A 13060-nucleotide genomic window follows, 5' to 3' on the forward strand; every position below is an offset into this window, starting at 1 on the left:
TTACGTGTTCGACTTTGAGAGGCTTTTCTGAAACGAAAGCTATTAGAAGTAGCACCGAAAATTGTAGAGCTTGAAAAGTTGAAAAGGAACGTAAACGTCTATTTTTTTCTACAAGTGTTAGAATAAGGGAAAGTAAACTACGTGGTAACGTGACGAGCATATGGTAACAATCCTTAAAAGTGCAATAGTTGTGAGAAAGTACTGACGCTTGTGGGTTTTCTTAGACTTAAAAAATACTTTGTTGAGATGAATTTCACGTGAAGGTAAAACTACCCATTTTAAAGCGACTAATTCAGTAGAATTTAGGTCGTTCAGTGTTGTGCGGCCGCCCCTTCTGATTCCAGAACTTCTCTGTCAACCACCCCGATTCCTGTCCGCCCATTCAGCTGCTTCCCTCATAACCTCCCCCGCCCACAATCGTGTAAGGGCTCTACAGAGGCATTTGCCCTTTTTATAAGGAGCGTATGACGCTGGTGGGAACTCTCTGGGTTTTTCGATAGCACTTGGGTAGGTGTGATGGACATGACATTTCTCAGTTATGATGAAAGTCCTGTTCAGATTCCTTCATAAGACTGTTTTGGAAGTTTGAAGAAGTAAGGGTGTTTTCTCTGTAGAATGGTTTGTTTCTTTTTAAGTCGTCCTCACCTGTGGTGGATCAAATTGGCATAGCAGTTTGCCAGATCACAATTTGAAGATTTAAAGTCCTTAGAAGTAAATTTACAGATTTTTTAAAAAGTTTTCCCAGACCCCTGATCAGTGCTATTATTCAGCTATAAAATATAAAACTCTAATTATGTATCATTAAGCAATGTGATTAGACAGTTGGGTTGTTTTTCTCCTGTGAGGATAGCTTGAGCTAACTAATCTGTTAATTCCTTGAGAATTGTTGTCAAAGGCCACAACTTTTCAAGAAATGTTTCTATTAGGTTTGAGTGGTTAGCATATGAATGTAATGGGCTTATGATTCTTTACCAAGTGAGGAAGTAGATAAAAAGTGTTGTCATTTTATTTGGATACCATTTTGTGTTTCTCTCTTAGTAATTTATAAACAAACATGGATTTCCTTTTGGTTCAAAGCCATTGTCTTCCGTCATGTTTGCATTTCTGAAGCCTATTTCAAATTGGGGAAACTCCTGTCATCAGACTACTTTTGATAGACTTCGTCTTGTTGAATTTGAACTAGTCAGTGAGATCATCATTATCAACACAGGTCTTTTAAACTTCAGATTTAGGGTTAATCTGTGATTAGAGAACTCCTAAAATTTTGGGAAAGAACTATAGTAAATGCTTTAATTCGTAAAAACCTACTTTCAGAAACGACTTTGTTCCATTTTCGTATGGTTATGTTTTTTATACATTTTTTAATTCTTAGTTTTTTTGTTTGTTTTGTTTTTTACTGTTGGTCTTCTCTGTCTCTTTCATCCTATTAATCCAGGGGATAGACCCTCTTCTCGTGTACCTTTAGCTAGTCAGACACACGATATCGTTAAAAGACGTTAAGTCCTTTGTGTTCTAAATCTTTTAAGGAGATCAGTGTGTTCGTGTGTATATCGTAACACCTTCCCTGTATAAACTGGAGGTCGCTCACTCGCTGCGCCACTCTAAGAACATAAAACTAATCCTTTATGTCACGTACTTCCAGAGATGCTTCCGAACCGTGAATGAATGTGTAATTTGGGAATAACATAACTAAATGTCGTACCTTCATGTCGTGCCTTCATATTAGTGTTTTGATTTTTTTAAACTATCATGATTGTTTACAAGTTTCTTTCTCTCGTTCTGCTTGATTTCCCCTCGTCTGTTTCTCTCCAGGAAGTAGACCAGGTTGATCAGGTAGGATGCGCTGCTGGGAACTGGTCCTGGCTGTGTCGGCTTAGCTGAGTTTCTCGCGCTGCTTCCATGTCAAAACACAACACTCCAGCAAGCGGACTGGGCGGTTCATAACACTCATTCAGCAACTGAAACATGCAGTACTAAATCCTTTTCTGACTGTGCAACCTTTATCAGCATTTCATAATTTCTGCTTAATGCACTCAGTGTGGATATGAAATGACAAAAGTTCTGTTTCTCCTCTCTCTCGTTTATCCTTGGTTCCTATTCTTTGGATCTCATCTGAAGTTGCCTGGCCTGCACATGTGGTCGGGAGATGATGTGATAGATCAGTACTTGATACTGAGTTGCTCGGCATCTCAGCCAGCGACTGCGAGTATCAGGGTGGCTGTGGGTAACCATGGATAGATGCGTGTGTACTTCACAGATTACCAGATAAAGCACGATCTCCAATTGGGTGTTGTATGATTTGGTATCTCTGTTTTTGCACTGATTCTGTAAATTGTAGCTAATCGGATCCATGTATCCCAAGAAGAGGTTGCAATTCCATTGCTATATATGTATCCAAATTCTTTTGCAAATATCTGGTATCTGTGGTAAATACCTTGGTGAAAACGGGAAGGTACTGGTCTATCTTCAGCAGCTTTTCAAGAGCATTCCTTTTTATTTTCATTCTTTTTTTTTTTTTTTTTTTTTTTGTCTTGGGGTTGCTTATAGGAATGTGTTCTATCTACAGAAACAGAAGAATATCGCAGGGGCGCTTGCTTTCTGGATGGCCAACGCATCTGAGCTTCTCAACTTCATTAAGCAGGACCGAGATCTTAGTCGAATCACATTGGACGCCCAAGATGTTTTAGCACACTTGGTTCAAATGGCGTTTAAGTAAGGAACACGTTCTTGGAGATTACACTATTCCGTAGAGAGTTTTTAAAGGTTTTTATTTACCCTAACTGGAGATGAATATCAAGAAGCATAAATACATGCCAGATGTGTTGATTTAGTAAAATGAAGTTATTGAGCTATGTTTCAAGAATCCTGAGAGTAAAACTATATTTTAAATGGAAAATGTTACGGAACGTGTAAACTGTTTCGTCTGTGATGCCCTGTCTGACAATGGCAGTGCATCCTGCTGAGGTTATTAAAATTGTTCACATATTTTCAGATATCTGGTTCATTGTCTTCAGTCAGAACTGAATAACTACATGCCGGCTTTTCTGGATGACCCTGAAGAGAACAGTCTACAAAGACCAAAAATAGGTTAGAATATTGTTTTCTCCCTTCTTCCTCTATCCCTCCTTCTCCCTGCCTCTGCTTCCTTCTTCTCTCCTTCTTGTTTAACTTTATTTTAATACTTAATATACACAAGAGGAAGGTATCTTAATATACACAAGAGGAAGGTATCTTAAAAATAAATGAGATGACCTATTTGATTTGGCATTCTTTAAGAAGTTGTAACTACCATCTGTTTGACTTAAGACTAGCTCTCACTGTGCATCTGGTAGAGGCCATAGGACCTCTTCCCATAGGTCCCAGTGGACCCCAGAGAGCAGCCATGTTTGCTGGTATTGAGACCTAAAGAGGCCAGAGTGTGGCAACACCTGACACCAGCTGTGTGTTGTGATTTGCTATAATCTGAGAGCTGCTGCTGCTCAGTGATTGCGTGGACATTTTCGGGGGCAAGCCGTTACCCTGCCATTGCTCAGCAAGACCCTCCCCCAGAGAGTTGACATGGGTCCAAGCCACAGGGGTCTCTGAAGTATGGAGTTTTGCTTTTTCTTTCTTTCTTTTTTTTTTTTTTTTCAATACATGAAATTTATTGTCAAATTGGTTTCCATACAACACCCAGTGCTCATCCCAAAAGGTGCCCTCCTCACTACCCATCACCCACCCCCCCCCCCCCGCATCAACCCTCAGTTTGTTCTCAGTTTAAGAGTCTCTTATGCTTTGGCTGTCTCCCACTCTAACCTTTTTTTTTTTTTTTCCTTCCCCTCCCCATGGGTTTCTGTTAAGTTTCTCAGGATCCACATAAGAGTGAAACCATATGGTATCTGTCTGTCTCTGTATGGCTTATTTCACTTAGCATAACACTCTTCAGTTCCGTCCACGTTGCTACAAAGGACCATATTTCATTCTTTCTCATTGCCGCGTAGTACTCCATTGTGTATATAAACCACAATTTCTTTATCCATTCATCAGTTGATGGACATTTAGGCTCTTTCCATAATTTGGCTATTGTTGAGAGTGCTGCTATAAACATTGGGGTACAAGTGCCCCTATGCATCAGCACTCCTGTATCCCTTGGGTAAATTCCTAGCAGTGCTACTGCTGGGTCATAGGATAGGTCTATTTTTAATTTTTTGAGGAACCTCCACACTGTTTTCCAGAGTGGCTGCACCAGTTTGCATTCCCACCAACAGTGCAAGAGGGTTCCCGTTTCTCCACATCCTCTGCAGCATCTATAGTCTCGTGATTTGTTCATTTTGGCCACTTTGACAGGCGTGAGGTGATATCTGAGTGTGGTTTTGATTTGTATTTCCCTGATGAGGAGCAATGTTGAGCATCTTTTCATGTGCCTGTTGGCCATCTGGATGTCTTCTTTAGAGAAGTGTCTACTCATGTTTTCTGCCCATTTCTTCAGTTGGTTATTTGTTTTTCGGGTGTGGAGTTTGGTGAGCTCTTTGTAGATTTTGGTGAAGTATGGAGTTTTGAAACACAATCCCATCTGAGATGAAACTCTGGAGGGAGGTGCTGCCTGATGAAACTTTGGAAGGGACGGCTTGGACACTGACAGGGTAGAGGCAGGAAGTGGACAGAGGCCTGACTTGAGACAAAGGAGGCGTACTTGATTGCAGGTTGGTGAGAGTGCGAGATTCCTGCACCAGAGACTAGGAGCTGGGTGAAGCCATTTCCACCTCTCCTGATCCACCCCAGAAGCTAAGCTAAGCAGTGGCGTCTAGTGGAGAATGGAGCCATCACACGTACCAACCAAGCACATCCCCCAGAAGACCAGCACAAGTCCCTCCATCTGCTTAGTGTACAGATCATAGAGGGCTTCACAGTTTCAGTTCTAGGGGAAACTGGATGTAACTTCACTTGGTTTTCATTGTTTGCTGGCTCACTTATTTGTTTTCTTTGCTTCTGTTTTTGTTTAAATCTTTTTTTTTCCCTCATTCTTTTTGTCCTCTTAGGTACAGAAAGAGCAAATTCTTTTTTATTTTTAAAATTTTTTCAATCTATTTTTATTTTCTTTTACGATTTTAAAATTTCTTTTAATTTCCTGACTTTTTTAAACTTTTTTTTTTTCTTTCCTGTCTCTTTTTTCTCTCTTCCATAAAGCTTCTTTCAATAAGCAGACTGAAACACACTTAGGATATAGCTTGCTTTATTTGATTTTTTGTTTTGTTTTGAATTTTTATTTTATAGTTAATTTTTTTCTTCTTGCAAAATGACAAAGATGGAAGAATTCACCCCAAATGAAAGAACAGGAAGAAATGACAGCCGGGGACTTAATCAACATAGATATAAGATGTCTGAACTAGAATTTAAAACCACGATTATAAGAATACTAACTGCGGTTGAAAAACAACATAGAAGACACCAGAGAATCCCTTTCTCAGATAAAAAAAACTAAAATCTCGTCAGGCTGAAATTAAAAATGCTGTAACCAAGATGCAATCTTGAATGGATGCCACAATGGCAAGGATAGACGAAGCAGAGCAGCGAATCAGTGAGGTAGAAGATGAAATTGTGGAAAATAACAAAAATTATGGAAAATGATGAAAAAAAGGGAAATGTAAAAGATGACGATACAAGACTTAGAGAACTTAACAGCTTATTCAAAAGGAATAACATTCGAATAATCCTAGAGGTCTCAGAAGATGAAGAGACAGAAAAAAGGTCAGAAGGTCTATGTGAGCAAATTATAGCTGTAAACTTCCCTAACCTGGGGAAGGATACAGACATCAAGATCCAGTAAGCACAGAGAACTCCCATTAGGTTCACCACAAACAAACCGTCACCAAGGTAGATCATAGTCAAATTCACAATATACACAGACAAGGAAAGAATTATGAAAGCAGCAAGGGGAAAAAAAAGGTCCTTAACCTACAGGGGAAGACAAATCAAGTTCACAGCAGATCTGTCCACAGATACTTGGCAAGCCAGAAAGGAGTGGCAGGATATATTCAACGTGCTGAATCTGAAAAATACGCAGCCAAGAGTTTTATATCCATCAAGGCTGTCATTCAGAATAGGAGAAAGAGTTTTCTAGACAAAAACTAAAGGAGTTTGTGACCACTGTCCAGCCCTGCAGGAAATATTAAGGGGGACTATTTGGAGAAAAGACAAAAGACCAAAAGCAACAAAGACTAGAAAGGACCAGAGAACATCACCAGAAACACCTAGCTCTACAGGCGGCACTACATGGCACTAAATTCACGGCACTAAATACATGGCACTAAATTCATATCTTTCAATCCCTCTAAATGTAAATGGACTAAATACTCCAAAAGACCTAGGATATCAGAAAGGATAAGAAAAGGCCTATCTGTATGCTGCCTACAAGACTTATTTTAGACCTTACGGCACTTGCAGATTTGAAAGTAAGTTTTATATCAGACAAACTAGATTTTACAACAAAGATTGTAACGAGATGAACAAGGGCATTATAACTAAAGAGTGTATCTACCAAGAAGATCTAACAATTGTAAATATGCGCCCAACTTGGAAGCACCCAAATATATATATCAATGAATCATGAACATAAATTCATTGACAATAATACCATAATAATAGGGGACTTCAGCACCCCACTTACAGCAATGGACAGATTAAGCAGAAAATCAACAAGGAAATGATGGCTTTGAATGACTTGACCAGATGGACTTAACAGATCTATTCAGAACACATCATCCTAAAGCAGCATTTCATTCTACACATTCTTGAGTACACATGGAACATTCTCCAGAATAGATCACATACTGGTCACAAATCAGCCCTCAATAAGTACCAAAAGATTGAGATCATACCTTGAATGTTTTCACACCACAACACTATGAAACTAGAAATCAACCACAAGAAAAAAATTGGAAAGACCACAAATACTTGGGAGATTAAAGAATCTCCTACTAAAGAATGAATGGGTTAACCAAGAAATTAAAGTGGAAATTAAAAAGTGATGGAAGCCAATGAAAATGAAAACTCAACAGCGAAGGCTGTCATAAGAGGGAAATACATAGCAGTCCAGGCCTTCCTAAAGAAGGAAGAAATGTCTCAAATACACAACCTAACCTTACACTTAAAAGAGCTGGAAAAAGAATGGCAAAGCCTAAAACCAGCCGAAGAAGCAAAATAAAGATTAGAGCAAAAATCAGCTATCTTGAAATCAGAACAGTAGAACAGATCAATGAAACCAGGAGCTGATTCTTTGAAAGAAGTAACAAAATTGATAAACTGTATCCAGATTTATCAGAAAAGTAAAGGATGCAAATAAATAAAATCACGAATGAAAGAGGAGAGATCACAACCTACACCACAAAAACACAATGATAAGAGAACATTGTGAGCAATTGTATGCCAACAAATTGGGCAATCTGGAAGAAATGGACAAGTTCCTAGAAACATATACACTACCAAAACTGAAACAGGAAGAAATAGAAAGTTTGAGCAGATCCATGACCATTAAAGAAATAGAATCAGTAATCAAAACTCCCAACAAACAACAGTCCAGGGCCAGGTGGTTTTCCAGGGTAATTCTAACATTTAAAGAAGACTTAACACCTATTCTTTTGAAACTATTCCAAAAAACAGAAACAGAAGGAAAACCTCCAAACTCATTCTATGAGTCCAGCATTGCCTTGATTCCAAGAGCAGACAGAGACCCCACTAAAAAGAACTACAGACCAATTTCCCTCATGAACACAGATGCAAAAATTCTCATACAAGATACTAGCAAACCAAATCCAACAACACATAAAAAGAATTATTCACCATGAGCAAGTGGGATTTATTCCTGGGCTGCAAGGCTGGTTTAATATCCACAAATCAATCAATGTGATACATCACATTAATAAAGGAGAAGAACCACAGGATCCTCTTAATAGATACAGAGAAAGCATTTGACAAAATACAGCATTCTTTCTTGATAAAAAAAAAACTATCAAAGGGATAGAAGGAACACACCTCAAGATCATAAAGGTCTCATATGGAAGACCCACAGCTAATATCCTCATGGGGCAAAAACAGAGTTTTCCCCCTAAGGTCAGGAGCACAACAACAATGTCCACTCCCACCACTATTATTCAGCACAGTGTTGGAAGTCCTTGCCTCAGCAATCAGACAACAAAAAGAAAAGGGGTTCAAATTGGCAAGGAAGAAATAAAACTCTTTGCAGAAGACCTGATACTCTGTGAAAAACCCAAAGACTCCACCAAAAAACTGCTGGAACTGATACATGAATTCAGCAAAGTTGCAGTGTGTAATATCAGCATACAGAAACCTGTTGCATTTCTATACAGCAATGAGGAAGCAGCAGAAAGAGAATCAAGGAATTGATCCCATTTACAATTGTATCAAAACCCATAAAATACCTAAGAATAAACTTAACCAAAGAGGTAAAAGATCTATGCACTGAAAACTACAGAGAGCTTATAAAAGAAATCAAGGACACAAATGGAAAAACACTCCATGCTCATGGATTGGAAGAACAAACGTTGTTAAAATGTTGATACTACCCAAAGCAATCTATATGTTCAGTGCAATCCCTATCAAAATAACAACAGCATTCTTCACAGAGCTAGAACAAACAATTATAAAATTTGTATGAAACCAGAAAAGACCCCGAATAGTCAAAACCAAAGCTATAGGCATCACGGTTCCGGACTTCAACCTGTATTACAAAGCTTTAATCATCAAGACAATATGGTACTGGCACAAAAACAGACACACAGTTCAATGGAACAGAATAGAGAATCTAGAAATGGACCCACAAACATATGGCCAGATAATCTTAAAGCAATAAAGAATATTCAGTGGAAAAAAAGACTTTCTTCAGCAAATGGTATTGGGAAAACTGGACAGCAACCTGCGCAAGAATGAACCGGGACCACTGTCTTGCACCATACACAAAAGCTCAAAATGGGTGAAAGACCTAAAATTAAGCCCAGAAACCATCAGAATCCTAGAGGAGAAAACAGGCAACAACCTCTTTGATCTCGCCTGCAGGCAACTTACTTGACATGTCTCCAGAGACATGGGAAACAAAAGCAAAAGTGAACTATAGGGACGTCATCAAGAGAAAAAGCTTCTGCACCACAAAGGAAACAATCAACAAAACTAAAAGGTAGCCTACAGAATAGGAGAACATATTTGTAAATGACATATTGGATAAAAGGTTATTATCAAAAATCTGTGAAGAACTTAACACCACACCCCCCCCCCAAAACTAATCAGTAAAGAAATGGGCAAAAGACATGAACAGACACTTTTCCAAAGAAGACCTCCAGGTGGCTAACAGACATATGAAAACATGTTCAACCTCACTCATCATCAGGGAAATACAAACCAAAACCACAGTGAGATACCACCTCACGCCTGTCAGAATGGCTAATATTAACAACTCAGGCAACAACAGATGCTGGCAAGGATGTGGAGAAAGGGGAACCCTTTTGCACTGTTGGTGGGAATGCACACTGGTGTGGCACTCTGGAAAACAGTGTGGAGCTTCCTCGAAAAATTAAAAATAGAACTACCCTATAACCCAGCAATTGTACTACTAGGTATTTATCCAAAGGACACAAAAACGCTGATTCGAAGGGGCCCATGCATCCCAATGTTTATAGCAGTGCTATCAACAATAACCAAAGTATGGAAAGAGCCTAAATTTCCATCAACTGAGGAATGGGTAAAGATGATGTGGTATCTCGGGGCACCTGGGTGGCTCAGTCGGTTAAGCGGCCGACTTTGGCTCAGGTCATGATCTCACGGTCCGTGAGTTCGAGCCCCGCATCAGGCTCTGCTGACAGCTCAAAGCCTGGAGCCTGTTTCAGATTCTGTGTCTCCCTCTCTCTGACCACCCCCCCCCCCCCCCCAGTTCATGCTCTGTCTCTCTGTCTCAAAAATAAATAAACGTTAAAAAAAATAATAAAAAAAAATGATGTATCTGTATACAATGGAATATTACTCAGTGATGAGAAAGAATGATGTCTTGCTACTTGCAACAACGTGGATGGAACTAGAGTGTATTATGCTACGCAGAATAAGTCAGTGAAAGACAAATATGATTTCCCTAGTGGAATTTAAGAAACACAACAGATGAACATAGGGGAAGGGAAGGCAAAATAAGATACAACCAGAGAAGGAGACAAATTAGACTCTTAAACACAGAGAACAGACTGAGGGTTGCTGGAGTGGAGGTGGGTGGGCGGGATGGACTAGATGGGTGATGGGCATCGAGGAGGGCACTTGTTGGCATGAGCACGGGGTGTTATATGTGACTGTTTTTCAAAAAGTCTCTTAGGGTGAACTTAAGTGTAGTTAACACCTGTGTGGGTGTGACTCCTTCCTGTTTGAATAGATTGGTATCTTCAACATGACTAAATTGGTATTATTACCGTAATCGCTGTCTTCTCAAGTGCACCGTTGATTCACAGACTCGTCTTTTCATCCCGTATCTCTGCACAGATGACGTCTTGCACACGCTCACGGGAGCGATGGCGCTGCTGAGGCGCTGCAGGGTCAATGCTGCTCTGACCATCCAGCTTTTCTCTCAGCTCTTCCACTTCATCAACATGTGGCTCTTCAACAGATTGGTGACCGACCCCGAGTCGGGACTGTGCTCTCACTATTGGGGGGCGATCATCCGCCAGCAGCTGGGGCACGTGGAAGCCTGGGCAGAGAAGCAGGGATTAGAGCTGGCGGCCGACTGTCACCTGAGCCGGATAGTGCAGGTGGGCTGAACCGAGTCTCCTCGCGCAGGTTCATGGACGTCGTTACGAGTGTGTCTCATTCGGTGCGGGGTGAGAACTTGGGTTCGGCACGGCCTCCGTAGCCCCCGTTGGGGTTTTTCACGTGCTGTGCTGGTGTGTCTGGGTCGCTGTAACAGGATACCCCAAGCTCGGTGCTTAGACCACAGACACGGTCTCACGGTTGTTGAGGCCAGAAGTCCAAGACCAAGGTGTCGGCAAGGTGGTTCTCTGCCTTCATCTTCAGGGTGTTTTCCCTCTGTGCGTGTGTGTCTCAGATGTGCACTGTTTGTAAGGACACCAGTCGCATTAGACCTGCCGCCCTCACTTCCTTCCACCATGACCCCATCTCCAAGTAAGGCCCCATTCTGACGTAACGGGGTGAGGACTGCAGCGTATGAACTTTAGGGGCTACAGTTCAGCCCATAACAGGTTGTAACCAGTAGCATAGATGTCGTTCAGAGGTTCTTTTTACTGAGACCAGTAGGTGTATTTCATAAAAGTCCTTCCTGAAAGGTGGATTCCAGCCAAAGACTGGGTAATAATTTGCTCTTCATCACATGGAGCCGGGAGAGCACAAAGCAAAAACCCATAGTAGACGTACGGAAGGTAAAGAGAAGGGTCTGAGCGTAGCACTTGGCAGTCCCCACCTCCCAAAGGACAGGAGCACGAGGAGGAGGACCAAGGCGCACATGACAGTGCGGGCCCAACTCGTTCTCCAGGAGCCCTTGCATGGCCAACGACCGGAAACCACAGCTCCACAATCGAGGGAACGAGGATCCACAACCTCAAACCCAAGACTTTTATCATCACAGAGTATAACTCTGTATTTTTTCTCAATTTCTGAATCTCTTTTAAAGTAATTTAGTACCAAAGGAGGCTGCTACCCTCCTCGCGTGGCGGGAGCTGCTTGTGGGAAAGGTCATTACAGGGAAACTTCATTCAGACCCCAGTAATTGGTCATCGGACTAGTTACGTAAACTTTTAAGCTTCTCAGAATTTTTTAAAAGTTTTGTGAACATAAAGAATTGAACGTCATTTACGCTTCTGTATTTTAGTAAAATATAAACATATATGTTTCAGTAAAATTATGAGGCTATCTAAACCCTTACTAGACCATGTTTTTCAGCTCAGTTCAATGTCAATAGAAGTGTGTTTACTTAAAAAGATTCTGCGTTTCAAAATGAAATTAGCAAGTTCTTACCGTTTTAAGCATTACATACAGGGGAACGGTTGTGAACTATTCCTGAATCGTATCTCCTGTTACTCTTCCAACCAGGCGACCACTTTGCTCACCATGGATAAATATGCTCCTGAGGACACCCCAAATATCAACAGCACCTGCTTTAAGTTAAATTCACTGCAGCTGCAGGCCTTGCTACAGAATTACCACTGTGCGCCCGATGAGCCCTTTATCCCCACGGTGAGTGAGGCGCCGTTAGCCACACGGCACGACACACGTTTGCGTAGGGAAATTCCAGTTAGGGGGCTTTTAATAGTTATCTTTTTTCTTTAACAAATAAGCTAATATGCTTAATCATCTCATAAGATCATTTTTGTTGGTGTAGCTGTTAGGGTTTAGTACAAGAAGTAGAAACTAGGGGCTCCTGGCTGGCTCAGCCGGTTAAGTGTTCCTCTGGATTTCGGCTCAGGTCGTGATCTCACGGTTGGTGGGTTCCAGCCCTGTGTTGGGCTCTGCACTGACAGTGTGGAGCCTGCTTGGGATTCTCTCTCTCCCTCTCCCTCTCTGCCCCTGCCCCACTCGCTCTTGCTTTCAAAATAAATAAAATAAATGTTAAAAAAAAAAAAACAAAATAGAAACTCCACAAGCATTTAGAGTAGGGAGGGATTTAATTCAGGGAATTAGGTTCTTGGAAAGACGTTGAAAGGTCAGAGGGAGGAAGACGGCAGGTGCTGTGGTCACAGCCGAACCCCGTCTGCTCGCCGCAGGCCTCCTGAGAGGGGCAGTTCTTGGGGGGGACGTGCCCACCTGTGGGACTGGGTTGATGCCAAGGAAGGACTCGAACAGAGTAGCCCAGGGTGGGAAACCCACAGGTGCCGGCCAACACACGGCACGTGGGAGCGCGGTGCAGCCACCCCGTTCACAGGGGACATAGTGGCTGCGGATACAGTGCGCCACCACCTGTCCGGGTTCCAGAGAAGACAGGCACGTCTGTGGCGGCACGGGCCCGGGAGGCTGATCCTGCGCGCAGGGGTGGGGGGGGGGGGGTTGAGGCAGGGGGCTTCTACGGGGAGGCCTCTGCTCCATG

General features: G+C 41.7%; 1 protein-coding gene across 9 annotated transcripts in view; it reads left to right on the forward strand.

The window, feature by feature from the left end:
- The window catches only part of AFDN (afadin, adherens junction formation factor), a 138604-nt gene that overhangs the window by 80334 nt on the left and 45210 nt on the right, over positions 1–13060 (forward strand). For 5 of the 9 annotated variants that reach the window (XM_042940303.1, XM_042940305.1, XM_042940308.1 and 2 more), the window contains exons 15-18: positions 2567–2712; positions 2993–3087; positions 10510–10775; positions 12070–12213. In XM_042940303.1, the coding sequence (XP_042796237.1) occupies positions 2567–2712; positions 2993–3087; positions 10510–10775; positions 12070–12213 (651 nt within the window). Of the gene's footprint in view, positions 1–1812; positions 1834–2566; positions 2713–2992; positions 3088–10509; positions 10776–12069; positions 12214–13060 lie in introns of all 9 variants that reach the window. The other 4 variants (XM_042940300.1, XM_042940302.1, XM_042940301.1 and 1 more) reach the window with 1 other exon arrangement.

The sequence above is a fragment of the Panthera leo genome, chromosome B2, assembly GCF_018350215.1.
Source record: "Panthera leo isolate Ple1 chromosome B2, P.leo_Ple1_pat1.1, whole genome shotgun sequence".
NCBI lineage: Eukaryota > Metazoa > Chordata > Mammalia > Carnivora > Felidae > Panthera > Panthera leo.